Source organism: Pagrus pagrus, assembly GCF_965226575.1.
Source record: "Pagrus pagrus genome assembly, chromosome: 3".
NCBI lineage: Eukaryota > Metazoa > Chordata > Actinopteri > Spariformes > Sparidae > Pagrus > Pagrus pagrus.
Window position 1 is genome coordinate 29,857,958 of NC_140187.1, and position 18,184 is coordinate 29,876,141.

Sequence of the window (18,184 nt, forward strand, 5' to 3'; positions counted from 1 at the left end):
GAGTATCACATCACATCCGCATCACAATTGTAAATTGTGAACATATCGATACAGTGGAAATACTGTGCAACATGATGAATGAAGAGCAAGACAAACAGTCTGCCTCCTAGGATGTTTTCTTATTTTATATTTGTGGCCCAATGAGAACATGATCGGGCAACAAAGAAACAATGTGCAAATCAAAAAAAATAAATAAATAAATAAATAAATAAAATAAAAAATAAATAAATAAAATAATAAATAAATAAATGACTCTGGATTCTTGTATGTAATAAGTGAATAAGTGTTTAAGCTACAGGGTATAAACAAAAATACACGGTATGCCAAAAGACAGGAGAAGAGAAAAAATAAACAAATAAATAAAACAAAATAATAATGATAAGATAAGAATAAAAAGGAAGAGGGGGGGGGGGTCCATCAATCCGGCAGATACTGAAGAGAGTTAAAGAATGTTAAAAAGGGAAGCCACTTCTTATAAAATTTATCAGAGTTACCTTTCACTGAATATCTGATCTTCTCCAGCTTTAGAAAAGACATGGTGTCACTGAGCCACTGAGTGCTAGAGGGAGCTTTAGTTGACTTCCAGTTAAGAAAAAGATGGCGTCTTGCCAATAAGGAAGTAAAAGCTAAAATATCTAATTGGTTAGAGGTAAACCGATTATGGTCTTCTGGGAGCCCGAATATGGCGACATGGGGGGAGACTTTAATGGTCATTGAAAGTATTTTTGACATGGTATCGAAATAATTCTGCCAGAAGCGAGAAAGTAACGAACAAGAGTAAAACATATGAGTTAAATTGCAAGATGAAGCATGTCATTTGTCGCAATTATCGGTGATACTGGGATAGATTTGTGACAGTCGAGTTTTGGAATAATGGACTCTAAACAATACTTTAAATTGTATAAGTGTGAGACGAGCGCAGGCTGAGCAAGTGTAAATTTTATGAAGAGCAGTGTCCCACCAGTCATCTTCCAGATGTAGACCCAGTTCTTGTTCCCAAACAGCCTTGACTTTAGTAACTGGTGAGCAATCAAAAGACAGTATTTCATTATAGACTTTAGAGATGAGTGACTTCTGAGGTGGATCGTGGCTTAGCAACTCCTCCCACTGTAGAGTTGGTGGTAATGAGGGAAAAACTGGAAACAAAGCGTTAGCGCAGTGTCTAATTTGAAAGTAACGAAAAAGGTGAGAGGGTGGGAGATTAAATTCTCCTGAGAGATCTGTAAAGCTGCGAAAAATACCATCCTTGTAAAGGTCTTTAAAACATTTCAGGCCCTTATTATGCCATGCAAAAAAGGTTGAATCTGTGAATGCAGGTCGAAATAAATGATTCCTCAATAAAGGAGCTAAAGTGGATGCTGACTTAAATTTGAAGTGCCTCCTAAATTGATACCAAATTTTAAGTGTGGAGCGAACCACTTGGTTATTTGTAAAGCCAGAGAGGTTGGATGGAATAGAAGAGGTAAGTAAGGCAGTTAGAGAGGATGAAACACATGACTGTGCCTCTAAATCACACCATGGCAGATCAACTGATTTGAACCAAAATGAAATCTTATGGATATGTGCCGCCCAATAATACAATTGAAAATTTGGAAGTGACAGTCCACCATTGAATTTACATCTCTGAAGTGTGGATTTGCGGATCCTGGGTGTCTTTCCACACCATAGGAAGTGAGAAATAGTTTGATCAATTGTTTTAAAGAACTGCTTTGGCAGGAAAAGTGGGAGACAGTGGAACAAAAATAGAAATTTGGGCAAAATGTTCATCTTGACCGCATTAATTCTTCCAATTAACGAAAGAGGTAAGCTTCCCCATCTTTGGAGGTCAGATTTAATTTTAGACATTAAAGGCAGGAAATTAGCAGAAAAAAGAGAGTTTAGCGTTCTGGTTACATTGATCCCTAGATACTTAAAGCCAGACAGGCTCAATTTAAAAGGGATGTCAGACTGTTTGAGCTGAGACGCTGAAGCATTGACAGGGTAGCATTCACTTTTAAAGATATTTACTTTATAGCCTGAGAATGATCCAAATCTCTGAAAAGTAGATAACATTTTTGGGATGGAAAGCACAGGGTCTGAAACATACAGCAATAAATCATCAGCATAAAGTGATAACTTAAATTCTGTGCCCAATCGTGAAATCCCATTAAAAATGGGAGAGGACCTCAAAAAGATTGACAAGGGCTCTATAGCTAATGCAAACAGTAGGGGAGATAAAGGACACCCCTGCCTGGTGCCACGGGCCAGAGTAAAAAAACTGGATTGGATGTTATTGGTGGAAATACTAGCTTGAGGAGATGTATAGAGGAGACGTATCCATGAAATGAACACATTTCCCAGGCCAAATCTCTTTAGTACAGTGAATAAATAGTCCCATTCAACCCTGTCGAATGCTTTTTCAGCGTCAACTGAGATCACTACTTCAGGTGATGCTGTGGTAGTTTTAGAGTAGATAATATTTAAGAGAGTACGGACACTAAAAAACAGCTGCCGCCCCTTAACAAATCCAGTCTGCTCAGGTGAAACAATAGTTGGCACAATATTTTCCAGGCGATAGGCTAAAGCTTTCGCAAGAATCTTAGCATCCACATTTATTAATGAGAGAGGTCTGTAGGAGCTGCAGAGAACCGGATCCTTATCTTTTTTTAATAGGAGACTTATGGAGGCTTGTCTTAAAGTGGGAGGGAGAGTACCATGTTGTAGCGATTCCTTATATACAGCATGCAGTAATGGGGACAGTTTATCCTGAAATCTTTTAAAAAACTCAACTGGGAATCCGTCAGGGCCAGGAGCTTTGTTATTTTGCATGTTTCTCATAGCGAGAGTAATTTCTTCTACCGTTAATGGTGAGTCAAGTTCTTTAGCAGAATCTGGGTTTATCACTGGGAAATTAAGGCTATCTAGGAACGAGTTCATTTCAGTAGTGTCAGGTGGAGATTCAGACTTATATAAGGAGGAATAGAATGAGTGAAAAACAGAATTAATGGTGGTGGGATCTCTATGCAATGCGCCTGAAGAGTCTTTTATCTGGGGGATGATACGTGAGGCTGCCTGGCGACGTAGCTGATGAGCCAGAAGCCGGCTTGCCTTATCACCATGTTCATAATATGTGGCACGTGATTTTAAGAGAAGTCGCTCTGCATCATTAGTGGTGATAAGATCAAATTCAATCTGTAGCTCAACACGTTGTTTAAGTAAACTGGGAGAGGGGCAGGTAGCAAGTTGTTGGTCTAATTTAGTGATATTAATAGAGAGTTCTTGCAATTTGGCTCTACGGGACTTATTCAAGTGGGCAGAGTAGGAAATTATTTGTCCCCGTAGGTATGCTTTTAACGATTCCCAAAGCAGTGAGCATGAGACTGGGTCCGTGTCATTCTTATTTATAGCAATAAAATCATCAATTTTAGCTGAAATAAATTTATTAAACTTATCATCTGAAAGAAGTAATGTATTGAACCTCCAAGGTGTTGAGCACCGGGGTTGTGAGGAAAACTGAATATCTAAAGAAAGAGGGGCATGGTCAGAAATAACAATAGGGTGGTAATAAACAGTAAGTACTTTAGGAATTAGTTTAGCGTCAATAAAATAATAATCAATCCAAGAGAAAGACTGATGCATCTGTGAAAAGAAGGAATATTCCTTGGTATGAGGATTATAAAATCTCCAAGGGTCAATGCAACCATTTTTGGACATGAAATCGGAAAGAGACCTCGACATTAATGATGGGGTCAGAGTTCGTGGGTTAGAGCGATCTAAATTGGGATCGATTACACAATTCATGTCCCCTCCAATTATAAGAAGATTGTTATTCAATGAGGGAAGACATTCAAAAAGCTTATTCATAAAATGTGGATCATCAAAATTAGGGGCATATATGTTAACTAATAAAATGGGAACATGAAATAGTGAACCTAAAACAAGTATCTGCCATTTTTATCTGATATAACCTTAGAAGCTGAAAACTGAATTGACTTACCAATTAAAATAGCAACCCCCCTGGCTTTAGAATTGAAATTTGAGTGAAACACCTCAGAAATCCAAGGACATTTAAGTCTGACCTGATCTTTGGTGCGCATGTGGGTTTCCTGTAAAAACACTAGATCAGCTTTAAGACGTTTCAAATGCGCAAGTATCCTGGATCTCTTAATTGGACTCCCCATGCCTTTAATATTCCAGCTCAAAAATTTCACAGAGGACCCAATATGTGGCATATCAGAAGTACTAGGATTAGAGGCCATTTCTTAAGTTCTTACACATAGAAGTAGACTGAATGTGGACCCCCCCCAAGAGGAAGAAAAAAGAGAAAAAAGGAAGAGAGAGAGAGAGAGAGAGAAAAAAAACAACAAAAACACACATAATAACACTTGCAGAATCCCCCACCCCCATCCCATAGCACTTACCACGACCCCATCCCCAAACGATGGAGAACCCAGTGCTAACTCCACAAGGAGTTGGATCCCTAAAAAAAATACTTACGGCTTTAGACCAATAGTAACAGTCAGGGCTCGGTTTGAGCTCCCGCAAACCTAGCAACATTTGACAACAAGGCACTAATCCAGTCCAAGTTAAACTGAAAACCACTGAAGAGTGAAAAGAAAAAAGAACAAAACAACCAGTGAAGGTGTGAAACACGTCCATATGAATTGAAAAAGTAATAACTGTCCATATTAATTGTGAAGAGTCACTACATCAGTGTTGTGTATCTTATTTCCCTTACGCGTCCAGCGACCTGATGAATGTGCTGGCCTCTTCCGGTGATTTAAACTCCTTCTCTGCACCGTTGTGTGTAACCCGGAGGCGCGCCGGGTAGAGCAGCCCAAAACGTATCCCCGGTATCTCACGGAGCTGGCGTCGGACATCATCATAGGCGGCTCGGGCACGAGCCGTCCTCGGAGTGTAGTCGGGGAAGATAGAGAAACTCATGTCTCCAATCTTGATCCGTTGTTGGGCCCTGGCTCGGCGTAATATGTCCACACAGTCCATATGATAGTGTAGACGAGCTCACCGGGTTTCGGCTTCGGCTGGAGAGTACGGTGAGCGCGGTCCACGAGAGGCTCCTTCTAGAGCTTAAGTGCCTCCTTGAGCAGAGAGGAAATAGCTGTAGCAGTAGAAGAGGTGGAAAATTCCTCAGGAATTCCCACTAACCGTATGTTATTGCGCCGAGATCTCGCCTCCAAATCCTCGCATTTATTGTCCAATCTTATCAGTTCTGTTGACAAATGCTCCACTTTAGCCTGTAAGGTAGTAATGTCGTCAGTGCAGGAGGAAAGCGATGTTTCCATTTCACCTACGGTGCCCTTCAGAGCACATACATCGGACTGGATGTTTGTAATACTGTCAGATAACTCCAACTTCACTGCCCGTAGCTCAGTCTTGATGTTTGACAAATTCTCGGTCAAGGCCGCTTGAAGCTCGGTTTTGAAAATAGCCGCCATCTCGACGCGGAGTGACGAGAGCAGCTCGGCCTTAAAGTCGGTGTGAGGAGTGCCGCCTGCGGCTCCGCTCGAGCAGGGGGGGGAGCCACTACGAGGCGGGGATGAGGCGGGCGGAGTGGGCCGCGGTGCTTGTATAGTTGGTTTGGCTTTTGTAGGCATTTTGATCGGTGAGAGGTCAGCGTTAAGTTGAGATTATGGTGGTGGGGAAACACACACCGAAAAAAAGACGAAAAAAGATACAAAAAGTGTGCCTAAGATAAAATTTGTGAAGGTTGTTGCAGGAGCTCAGAGAGGCGCGTCCTACTCCATCAGTCGCTACACCGGAAGTCCCGTGATGTCTCTCTCTTGACAGAAGGGACAGGGGCTATTTTGATCTGGATGTGAGGGCTCTCAGTATCTCTGCTAGTATTGCCATCAGCAGTGATGCGACAGGCCATCCCGCGGTCAGTACTGCCAACTGTGCGGCCAATGTCGGCAGTGCTAAAGTCAAATTCCACCGTGGGGGCAGGTAAAAGAAACCCTGCCATGCACTACAATTGAAGTCACGTGAATGATCAGTGTAACTTTTGGTCCTTGACGTACTGCATTCTCCTCTAATTACAGTGTTTGCTTTCTGTTGCAGCTGGCTGTACAATCTCTTCTCAAAATACATTAATAGGGCTTTGCGAAGAGCATTGGAGAAACAGGTGAGGGAAATCCTCTTAACATGTTCTTCTTTTAAATTGTTCACTGCTAAGAGAAACCTTTACTGAGAGCAGCCATGGAGGAAACCCTGACACCCAAGAATGTGGATGTTGTGTAAAACAGAATTAAAAAAGAGTGCAATCATTTGTAACTGAACTGTGTTTCCCAACAACGACTTCATTGAGTGTGATGCAACAACTGATACAATCAAGTGTTTCACAAAGTGGTGAACCTCGCCCCATCTGAACAACTGACGGACTGACATTGTACAATAATATTATGAATATTAGTTAAGTAAAAGTTATTTTGTGCATGAGGTTGTTTTTCTGTCCTTTCATTTTTTTGTGGGGAGGCGCTGAAGGTGAGATTCGCCCAGGGCGTCATGCAAGCTAGGACCACCACTGCCAAACCACATCAAGCTGTAGCTGTCCGAGTTTGTTTTTCAGGTAAATAGCACTCAGATAAGAGCACTGTAGGTGGATTGGGATTTTGAAGAGGTTATAAGAGAGCAGGGCAGTGAAGTAATGAAGAAATGTACATATCCAAGTGTGCTTATGTTTTTCTTTGTGGTAGATTCCTTTGGCCAATCAGTTCCTGATTGAATAAGTTAATTAGAGGGTGTGTGCTTCACTTCCTCTTTCACTCTGTCTATATAAATACAAGTCCCAGTCCAGTTGTTGGTAGTCAGAGTGACACATCCGAAGCTGTCTGGTCCTGAAAAACTGCTGCTTCAGGTAAGAGTGGCTGTATATTATCTGCGTGGGTCCAACTTTAAACTTGAGTTATCAGAAAGTGTTGTCAGTGCTGTCCTGAAGTTGGTTCTGATGTGTTTGGTGTGAAGGATGTTTTCATACGATAGACATTGAATTAAGGACACTTGGAAGCAAACAATTCAGACAAGTATAACACGTTTAGAAACGTGTTAAGTGGCTGAAAAGCAGATTAGGAAAGATAGTAGTGTCAGTGCTGCTTGTCTTTTGACATGGAGGACAACATTTCGATAAACTATAAAGACTTAGGGAGAAATTAAATACTGATGTCTTTGAATGTCCAGTCAGAGATGAGGAGTGTTTCATTTTTACATTTTTTTTGACCACTGCAAAAGGAGCACTGATGCCACTACAGTGTCATATTGTTCATAATGTTTTACTTTGTTTATATGTGGCAGACCCTGCCACCTTTCTAGCTTCAAACAGTGTTCTGGAGACCTTATTTTCGTCTGAGAATGGCTTGTTCATTCGTTTATGAAAGAAAGAAATATTTCTGAGTTTGTATTATTACCTCACTAAAATTGTAATATTTAAATTCTGTGTTTGAATTTCTTCTCTAAAAACTACAAAGTGCCCCTTTAAAACAAATAAATGATATGCTGATTAAAACAGAAGACACCGTTAGAGGACGAACCAGTGGTTTCCAAAATGTTATGGCTGATCTTTTAGAAAAAGCAGGGCTCCTTATCGCATTCCAGAGGTCTGTGATTACAGTAGTACAGTAAAGAATGGTCTGTGCTTTAAGGAGAAGCCACCGAGTAAGTAATCTATTTTAAGGCATCTATCAATGGGATATCTGAAGAATAAGGAACCAGTAACTTGAAATAAAAGGGAGAGGCGCTCTATAAAGAGGAAGCCATGTTGTATTGCTTACTAAATGTACTTTGTAGAAAAGCAAACGTGCCAATCAAACAAAAGCAGAAACTTCTGTCAACTTCTGTCACCAATCTTGTCCTTTTTGTCTCCCAACAGTCAAGATGTCCCTGTTCTGTTGGCTGGCTCTGGTGGCCTTCATCCCTATGACCTTAAGCACCGAACCCGGGGTGAAGGTCAGACTAACAGCAAAAGGCCTTGAATATGGTAAGCACTGCAGCAACGGTTTCCTCTGTCAGTTGGAAAATGACAACGATCTCTCCAGTGCTTCATCATCAAATTGTCTTGCATTTCATTATAGGCAGACAACTGGGGATGGCATCACTCCAGGAGAAACTCAAAGCCATCCGGGTCCCTGATTTTTCAGGGAAACGTAGGGTGTCTCGCATCGGCAAGGTCAGGTACAGCCTGTCAAAGTAAGTCACCAATTCATCCAACACTGTAAATTCTGTTGGAAAACTGGGATACACAGAAGCCAAGTGCCTTTACAAAGAAGCATGTTGTTTCTTTCAGCATCGTTATCAAGAGTGTGGGATTGCCGACATCTGCAGTGAATCTGGTGCCAGGGACGGGTGTCAAGATGTCCATTAGTGGTGCCTTTATCAGTCTGCGTGGAAACTGGAGGGTCAAGTACCTATTTATGTGAGTGAGAAAATATTTCTTCTTTAATGCACTAAAATCTATTGTGTGATATTTTTGCTGTAGCAGTGATGTCTCTCTCTTGACAGAAGGGACAGGGGCTATTTTGATCTGGATGTGAGGGCTCTCAGTATCTCTGCTAGTATTGCCATCAGCAGTGATGCGACAGGCCATCCCGCGGTCAGTACTGCCAACTGTGCGGCCAATGTCGGCAGTGCTAAAGTCAAATTCCACCGTGGGGCCAGGTAAAAGAAACCCTGCCATGCGCTACAATTGAAGTCATGTGAATGATCAGTGTAACTTTTCGTCCTTGACGTACTGCATTCTCCTCTAATTACTGTGTTTGCTTTCTGTTGCAGCTGGCTGTACAATCTCTTCTCAAAATACATTAATAGGGCTTTGCGAAAAGCACTGGAGAAACAGGTGAGGGAAATCCTCTTAACATGTTCTTCTTCTAACGTGTTCACAACTGCTAAGAGAAACTTTTACTGAGAGCAGCCATGGAGGAAACCCTGACACCCAAGAATGTGGATGTTGTGTAAAACAGAATTAAAAAAGAGTGCAATCATTTGTAACTGAACTGTGTTTCCCAACAACGACTTCATTGAGTGTGATGCAACGACTGATACAATCAAGTGTTTCACAAAGTGGTGAACCTCGCCCCATCTGAACAACTGAGCCTTTAATACTCAATAATGACACTATCACCTGTCAGCAATGAAAATGTGGAATATTACAAACAGGTCTTTCCCAGTCTTTTGTTGCCCTGTCCCAGTTTGTTTGAAATGTGTTGCTGACATCAAATTCACAATAAGCATACATTTACAAATATCGATGAAGTATATATACTTATATACATATATATATATTGTCTTTTCACTGTTTTCAGTTGGGTAAATGTCAGAAAAGATTAGCAAATAATCCTTTACTTTTAACTGGTCACTTTAATACTGATGCCTCTATATGACCTACATAAGCAAAGGAGACCATCTGCGAGAAGATGTGCTATAGTTATTACGGTTATTCTTAATGCCTGTCACCGGGTCAGATAAGTCATAATTTAAAACTGTTTTTTGGAGCAGAGTGTTGAGCATGAATTGGGAGGTAGCACAGCCTGAGGAAAGAAGCTGCCCTACAGTCTGTTGGTATGGTGCAACACTAAAGCAATCCATACTTTGTGTTGCCATCGTCATCTTTTGTCCACAGGGGGCGCCAGAACTATCAGAAAATGAACATTCCTCATAGTAGCTTTAAGTAAACAATGTACACAATGGTATAAAAATACTCAATTACAAGTTAAACTTACAATCTTATGATGTTTAATGAATTCAGCCACAACAAAAATACATTCTGATGATTGGAAGTCATCATGGAGAGCGTAGAGAAACTACAATCCTTCAGATCTGACAAAAAAAAAATCTGCTCTAAAAAACAAAAGTAAACAATGGTGTATTCCTTTCAGGGCGCTTCTAAGAGTCATTTTCTCAGAATTCACTGTGTAACACCAAGTTTCTTTTGGAGTCTAACAATAGATTTTTCTGTGCTCTTCATTGTTGCAGATCTGCCCTCTGGTGACCAAGGCAGTATCTGGTATGAACCCTCGTCTGCAAACTCTCAATGGTAAAAAAAGAAAAAAAAATCTCTTTCTGTCAAATATTTGGATGTTTTGATGCTGAATATCTGAGACTTTCTGCCTCACTGCAGTTTTGGCCAGGGTGGACAAGCATGCAGAGATTGAATACTCCATGGTGTCATCGCCCTCAGTTACAACATCCTTTATTGACTTGAACTTAAAGGTAAAAAATTGCACACTGCTAAACTGTACATTTAAGGACAGGTTGGTAATAAAGAAATAGAGAGTCGTGGTCATATCACAACTTTTCTGTCTGTCTTTGTCATTTAGGGTGAGTTTTACAACATCGGGAACCATCAGGAGCCTCCTTTCTCCCCAAAAGCCATCTCCCTGCCGCCCCAGGTCAACAACATGGTGTACATCAGCTTGTCCGCCTTCACTGCCAACTCTGCAGGCTTCGTCTACAACAGAGCTGGAATCCTCAGCCAGGACGTCACTGATGACATGGTGAGCTTTAACCTCCAAATTTCCTAATCAATCCACCGTCATGACGTCACACTGATCTACATCCTTTCTGTCACAACAGATCCCAAAACAATCTCCCATCCGACTCAACACCAGAACGTTTGGAGTCTTCATCCCGGAGGTGACACACACATTCCACTGATTTTATAAGAAGCATTGCCTTCATTGGCGAGCAGTCAGCTGTATCTTGTGTTTTCAGATTGCCAGGCGTTTCCCAGGCCTGATGATGAAACTGGTGGTGAAGGCAGCTAAGGATCCCGTCGTCACTTTTGAGCCTAACAAGATGACAGTTAATGTCACTGGCACGGTGACGGCCTACGCTATCCAACCCAATGCCAAGCTTTCCTCTCTCTTTGTCCTGAACTTGGTAGGTTACACAGCTGGCATGATGAAAAGGTGAACACTGTAAAAAACAAAAAAAGACTTCTGTGTATTGTTTTGCAGAAAAAATGTACTCAAGGTTATCATGCTAACCAGCTAGTCCCAACTGCCCATGGCTCCTGTGCTAATGATGTGAGTTCACAGTGCGGGCATACCCCTGTCAGCTAATTGGGCCACTAGATACACTGCTAACTGAGCTAAGTAGGTAATGGCAGCTAAAGCTAGTAGCAGTTAGCAGTTGCGATGGTAATACGCTGTCCACTATTTGTTTTTGTTTTTTGTCTGTAGTTTGAATTCAACAGGAGGCCAGTTCTTACATGTTGCTCCTGTAGTTCTCAAATAGACAACTTTCTGTCAACTTTCCACCCCCTTAGCATTTCCGTGTCACAAAGACAGTGTTAGCAACATGGCTACCACTAGCAGTCTGGCTACTGTCCAAAGCAAAAAAACAACCCTAAGAATCCCACTTTGGAGTAAAGCACAGAGTTGTATGATTAAGTAGGTAGGTTTTGTTACTTGCTGATCAAATGGAAAAAATGGCGGTTTTAAACAGTCTCAAGTCCCGCTGGGAAGAGGGAACACATCAGCGGGGAAACAGACTTTGACACAGTCACGGCACTCTCCATCGTCGGTCCACTCTTGTTTTACCTCGGTTTCTATCATTCTTCCTCGTCACCTTCTTTGTCTCCTCCATCAGCGGGGTTCCTCTTTTGCAGTGTAGAGTTTCCACAGTTATTCCAGTTGTTCCACCGTTACCTGGGAATAGCGACTGGGTAAAACTATGCCTATTCCTGGTTTGGTTTTGCAGTGGCAGACACGCCTCCTCAGTGTCGTTATTCAACCCTCAATTTTCCAGGAAAAATCGATATTAGTGAAAGTGAGGTTTATAGGAAACCAAGCTACTGTATGTCGATGATGTCTTTTTTTGCCAACCTATGATCTTTTGTTGAGATAATTCAATAATTGCAATTGACAAATTAAATATAAACATTATAAACATTTAATCTGAGAATTTTAAGTTTCTAAAACTTAAAGATTCAAGTTTTAGTGAAGAAGAAAAGCAAATGATCTCAATAAGAGATTAGAGGTTGGCAAAAACTTTGTTTATTTCAAGAGTTTGACTTTATGTAATGGTGTTTGCAGGAGACCAGTGTCAGTGCCCGAGTGTTTCTCAGCGGAATGAGGCTGGCTGGAGCTGTCACCCTAAACAAGTGAGTTACTAAAAAACACTACTTGCTCTCAGAAGAGAAAAGTGGGGCCAAAAGGTCTTCGTAAAAATGAACATCTCAGTCTAATTTTGCCTGTCTGGTTTGCACAGATTTGATCTGACCGTGGGGACAAGTTCTGTGGGAGCGTTTCGGGTGAGAGCTGCATTCTAACATGAGTCACCGCAGGTACCATCAGTACCAACACAACAGACTAACCCTGACTCTAACCCCTGCAGGTCAAATCCCTCGACAGCATCATTGAAATGGTCCTCAGATTGGTGGTGATACCTGTGCTGAATGGTAAGTTCTTGCATTTCCAGTTTGTACTCTATATGAAGAAGGTGCCATATCATTACTAAATGCTCTGCTGACAGGCTTCAGGTACAGAACTCTGAATCTGAACAGTGCTGTATAAAACCCAAAAGAGAAGTCAAGCCAGTGGTGGACAGGCTGTGCTGACTTCCTGTAACTTTCAGAATTGATTTCAAATTCTTTCACTTACATTCAAAGCTCTAAATAGTCTTGGACATGTTTATATTGCACATTCATTATCATGTTATGTGTTACACCAATTTATGAAACTAGGAATGTGGTTTTGTTTAAAAGCAGTTATAATCGATACCGATATCAACGACAATGTGAAAATAACGTGTCAATGTGAAAGGGGTCAGGCGTAATGATGAGCCTACAGAGAATTACCAGGTGAATCTGCTGTTTCCCTCAGCTTTATGGAGCTTTACATTGAGTTTCAGCTCATTGGTTACCTGTACAGCTGCAACATGTTTTAATTTACTCTCACCGCAACAGTCAGGCAGCAATTTTTTAAAGAAAAAGCCCTTAAAACCCACTGAACACTACCTGCTCGGTATCCAAACACAGACGGGTGAACACAGTGGAGCAAAAAAGTTAGATATTTCCCTCAGAAGTTGGTAGAGACCAAAAAAAGAGCTAGAAGAGAGTGAATGTTGGACTTCACCAGGAATCCAATTAAATAATAATGTTGCTCCATAACTGCTGGATGTGTGAATATTATAAGCAAGGTGAAAGGTGATGTGATGTCTGTCTGTTCACAACTTGTTTCTGCTGCCCCCAAGTGGCCAGAAAAACAATGTTATTGCAGGTTAAATGAAACACAGGTGAAAGACTTGGTTGCCTTTTTTAAACAACTTTGTATTATATAATGTCATATTTATTAGGGATGCAACGATATTCAATATTTTATCGAACCGTTCAATACACCCTGTTAGGTTCAATACACAAAGGTAAACAATATAATACAATACTACAATAATGTTTGCTGTTTAACTTGATTGGATACTGCATACTGTATGTTTTTTATGGAAGGCAATTAAGATACGTGCTACATTTTTATAATGAGGTTTGTAGTTTGACTATATCTGCTTTTAATTATTTTTACACGCAATATTGCCTTTGCTAGTGTGATGCATACTGAACAGTGGGAAATCCTCCTAGCACATTGTTGGCATCTGTGCTTATACTGCATTTCACCTTTAATTTTATTTTCTAATTGAATTACACTGCATTGTCATTTTAGAGTTCATTTAATCCCGTGTGTTCTAGTTCTTGTTATGTTTATCTATTTTATGAAGTTCACTATAATTAAAATTTAAGACAAAACCCAGGCTAATATCATGAAATTGTTTGTAATGTTGGACTTTGATGCTCATTTATTAAAATGTGAATTTTGCTTCATAGTTCAACTTGCAAAGGGATACCCACTTCCTGCACTTAGAAACATGAACCTTCTGAACACCAGGCTTCAGATCCTGAAGGTAAGAGGCTGCATGTTTTCTGCAAAACTGCATGTTTTGTGGCCAGCTGTGTTTCTTATTTGACATGGAATTTAAATTTAAAAAAGAGGACTTCTTAAATGTGTAGATTATCAACAGAATTCATAACCTCAGAGCTGTTAATAACTGTTGAAATGTTTCTGTGGTGTGTTTTTCTCTAGGACAATATCCTGGTTGGGACAGATGTCCAGTTCACAGGTTAAACAGCATTTCTGCAAACTCCCAGAGATTATTTCTGCACTGCACACGCCACCATGATCACAGCCAGAGTACAACTTCTACGAGCCTGAGAAACAAGCATCTCCTCAATTTTTTTTTAGCTTTTGTATTCTATTTTTCTGTATCTTTTAAATCTCAGACCAGGTTTTCTAGATATGAAATGTAGATGAACTTTTCCAGCAGGGTAACTGCAGTCATGTAGTAACAGGACACAGTCTGCAGTACAGGGTTTGCAGTTTGTCACCACAGTCATCTTCTTTATAATAACATGCTTCATCCAAAGCAGATCGCAGCACTTTCTGCTGCTGACTTTGGGAAAATTCTTTCTAAAAACTTTCTGACTTTGTAGCTCACAGAGCGATTTGGGCAAATGTGCTGACCCACGACATCTTGACTGCAGTCCCAGAAAAAAATGCAAAGACATCAATCAAGCACAAGACAAAACAGATAAGATACAGTAGTTTGTATTAAATAATCACTATATTTGACATCATCTTGACAGGTTTTAGTACTTTAAGCAGTTCAGTACGCACATACACATTGGTATTACTAGGGCTGCAGCCAACAATGATTTTCATATTGATTCACTAGTCAATTGATCAACTTATAATTGCAGCTCTAGTAAATACAGACTGTATAAATAACACATTGCAGTTTTCGTAGCAGTCCAGGGTGACTGTAAGATGACCAAAATTCCAGTATAACCAGCCTCTGTGTGTCTTCACTGTCAACAAGGGTAGTGTGCTAGGAATAAGAGTTTGTTTCCTGCGCTGTCACCCGGGTCAATCAAGGGCATGTCTCAGTCCTGCTTATGTCTGAGGCCACATGTTCATCAAGCTTGCTGTGCTTCACCGTGCCTCTCAGGGAGCTGTGACTGATGGCGCGGCCTCTCAGGCTCTGCGAGTTGGCCGCCAGTATCTATATTAAAGACACAAAGAATGAATGAGTGAATGAAGAAACCTTTTAAATTGCCAGATAATGCCTTAAAGTTCTTCACTGTGTTGAAATGATGTCCTCCGACTGTTACCATTGACTATCAGCAGACTGTTTGTTCATGCTAGTTTCTGAGACCTTCATGAATTTTATGTGATTTTAATAAAGATGCCTAAATCTGAACACCTGGGATTGATTTCCCATTTTAGAAGAAGGAGCTTTATTTATGTCACATATCATACAATGTACAACATGGTGAAACTGGCACTCTGTATTGAACCCATCCCAAGGGAACGGTGGGCAGCGTACACGCCCGGAGACCGACTCAAGATCTTAGCCAGTGCCTTGATCAAGAGCACTGACTGGAGAAGAAATGTACATGTTTTTTATCTTGAATGAGTGTAGAGTTTTTCACATTGGTAAAAAGACGTATTGGTGCTCTTTGGTGCAAAAAGCCAAGGCCATCCACACCAAGAAGGATCATTATCATTATAATGATAACAATGTGACAATCCAGCACCCACTGCATGCTCCAGCTGTGTCGGCATCCTAGGAAAATAGTTTCAGATGACCTGTTATTGCTGCACGATGCAAAAACTAAAATTGTTTCACGAAATTCTTCAAAGATAAGCAGAGGTCAGGGAATCCAACACTCTGACATGATAGTTGCTGCCTTTTATTCCCACTGTCGTACGAGTCAAAATCAATGATCCTGAGGATGTCATTAAAGACGAAATGAACTTCAGAGGCCCTATTAGTGCCGCTGACTGTTTGCAGCATGTTTGTTTACTAAGTGATTAATAAGCTGTATACCGACGGAACCAGGACACACACGGCGAGAGGGCACGGAAGAAACTTTCGCCGCAACATCACGGACACAGTCACCGAATGAACTCTGAGTCTCTGTACATTAATGATTAAAGGGATTGGTATTATTACTTATTACTCCCACCCCCATGCAGTCTATTCTAGAATTGACTATTTTTTTATGTTGAGAATAGACAGACACAGAGTCCTCGATTGTAACATTGGTGTTAGAGATCTATCAGATCAATCAGGAGTTTATATGAAAATACATTTGGACGTCCTGCACAAAAATACCATTTGGAGACTACAAGAATACGGATATTTTTTTAAGCAGATATTTTCGTTCTGTCCACACCACAGAAATATCTCTGTCCATATGAAGAGACAAAACGAAAACGGTCGCCTCTGAAGCCTGCAGAGTCATGCCCGGCCGATAGGTGGCGATTAGCAAAATGTAAAATACCACAGAAGAAGAACGTTATGAGCATGCGCAGTCAAACGGTCCAGAAGAAGTAGTCAAACGGCAGCAGTTAGTGTAAGAAGTTATGGCGAAGAAAACGAAAATAGTATCTTTTGTGTGGACCGACGATGAAGTGGAGTTGTTGCAACAACGTTACGTTCATGTGTAGAGCTGAGATGAGACCTAAAAGTGCAAAGCACACATAGATAGCCCGGTACATGTCGGCCATTGTTGTTGACAACCGTTTTGCTTCAATGCGCATGTGTGAATGGCTTGTTGCTAGGTGCTTGACGTCATTGTGTCAACACCAGCTCCGTTTAACATCGCTACACAGATCCACTCAATCGGGTATTTTTTTATTTCTCCACTTTTTTATCCGTTTAAAAATATCTCCGTTTATGTGGGTGAAATCGCCGTGTTCGTGTGGTTGAGAGGCCCAACTGGACAGAAAAATGTGCGTTTAGGAAGGTATTCGTGTAGTCCTGGCATTAATACTTCTTTGCTAAATGATAATTCAGTCAGGACCACTTTGTCAAAATAATCTTTATTTACTTGCACAAGTTTCATTTGGCGGTATGGTACTGTTCTGGGACCCCCTGCTCTTCCGCGCGCTTGCGTGGAAAGCCTGAGGCAGGAAGAGCACACCCTCCTGCCCTTCACGAGCCATCATGAATCGCATAAGCAGGGAGCGCAGCAGCAAATAAAAACCCAGACAGAGCAGAACAACCAACAAGATACAATGTAAGATTCATAACAGATGACGGGAGGTGCTGGGGTGGAGGTGGGTTGCAAAAAGCCAGCAGAGGAAGCAGCAAGTGAGGTCGGGCTAGAGCAGTTTAAATAGCGCGCTCTGAATGCAATTTCCCAGTAGGAAGCGGGCACGGGGAGTCAGCTGAGCCATCAGCTGATCTGCTCCGTGTTGACAGCTACGCTGTGATGCTGATTTAGAGCTTGACGTCGTGGCCTGCCAGAACTAACGCTACGCTTGATTCAATTTGAGAAGGGGATGGAGCTTAGACGCGGTGCCACTTTCATATCTTGCTAGAAAAGCATCCCCTCCACACACACACCCCCCTCCCCTCTGTGCTCCTTAATCCCTCCCCTCCCAGCTTGTATCGCTCTCCCCTCGGAGCCTCCCACGACACACCCCCTCCCGCAACAAGCAACAAGAGCAACAAGCCGGCCGGCACAAACCAAATGGTTACACCCCGTTTTTCCGAAACCCCGCTGTTCTGAAAATAGACTTCCATTCATCGTAATGGCGTGGTTTCCCATTTTTTCAAAAGACCCCGCTATTCCGAAAAAGCCTATTGTGGTACCCCTGACCCTAACCCCTAACCCCTTACACCCCGCTTTTCCGAAACCCCGCTGTTCCGAAAATAGACTTCCATTCATCGTAATGGCGTGGTTTCTAATTTTTTCTAAAGACCCCGCTATTCCGAAAAGGCTATTGTGGTACCCCTGACCCTAACCCCTAACCCTAACCATATTGGGAAGTAATTGGAAGTTGAAAGTCTGATTCGGAACAGCGGTGTGTCGGAGTGGGGTGTGTCGGGATGGAGGGTTTCGGAATGGAGGTGTTTCGGAATGTCAGGCTGTTCCCACCCTAACCATATTGGGAAGTAATTGGAAGTTGAAAGTCGGATTCGAAACAGCGGTGTGTCGGAGTGGGGTGTGTCGGGATGGAGGGGTTTCGCAATGGAGGTGTTTCGGAACGTCAGGGTGTTCCCAAACCAAATACAGCCCAGTTTTGAATTCGGAGTAACGATGTCGGATTCACAGGTAAAGTTATTACAATGCACGTTGAAACTAACATAAATCTTGTAAGTCATTACAATGTCCACAGCTAAGCTCCGCAGCCAAGCT

At 41.6% G+C, this 18,184-nt stretch overlaps 2 protein-coding genes across 2 annotated transcripts in view; both read left to right on the top strand.

The window, feature by feature from the left end:
• Positions 1-6,812: 6,812 nt before the first annotated feature.
• Positions 6,813-15,231, top strand: LOC311254967 (bactericidal permeability-increasing protein-like). Its single transcript, XM_084349060.1, has 16 exons — positions 6,813-6,853; positions 7,862-7,969; positions 8,064-8,178; positions 8,276-8,404; positions 8,491-8,646; positions 8,761-8,824; positions 9,961-10,021; positions 10,106-10,197; positions 10,305-10,481; positions 10,561-10,620; positions 10,699-10,866; positions 12,024-12,091; positions 12,199-12,241; positions 12,325-12,388; positions 13,805-13,881; positions 14,061-15,231. The coding sequence occupies exons 2-16, from the start codon at positions 7,867-7,869 to the stop codon at positions 14,100-14,102; spliced, it is 1,419 nt and encodes a 472-aa protein (XP_084205186.1). The 5' UTR covers positions 6,813-6,853; positions 7,862-7,866; the 3' UTR covers positions 14,103-15,231.
• A 2,820-nt stretch (positions 15,232-18,051) lies between these two features.
• LOC311254972 (uncharacterized protein) overlaps positions 18,052-18,184 on the top strand; it is a 29,744-nt gene continuing 29,611 nt past the window's right edge. The window contains exon 1 of the mRNA XM_084349066.1: positions 18,052-18,100. Within this exon, the coding sequence (XP_084205192.1) occupies positions 18,086-18,100 (15 nt within the window). The 5' untranslated portion in view covers positions 18,052-18,085. The remainder of the gene's footprint in view (positions 18,101-18,184) is intronic.

What these genes read in the sequence shown, in the direction of transcription:
- LOC311254967 (XM_084349060.1), top strand. Translation starts at nt 7,867, where the DNA reads ATGTCCCTGTTCTGTTGGCTGGCTCTGGTGGCCTTCATCCCTATGACC. An exon ending in GAAAAGCACTGGAGAAACAG is followed by an intron (nt 8,825 to 9,960) that starts GTGAGGGAAATC and finishes TCATTGTTGCAG; the next exon opens with ATCTGCCCTCTGGTGACCAA. An exon ending in CCAGGCTTCAGATCCTGAAG is followed by an intron (nt 13,882 to 14,060) that starts GTAAGAGGCTGC and finishes GTTTTTCTCTAG; the next exon opens with GACAATATCCTGGTTGGGAC.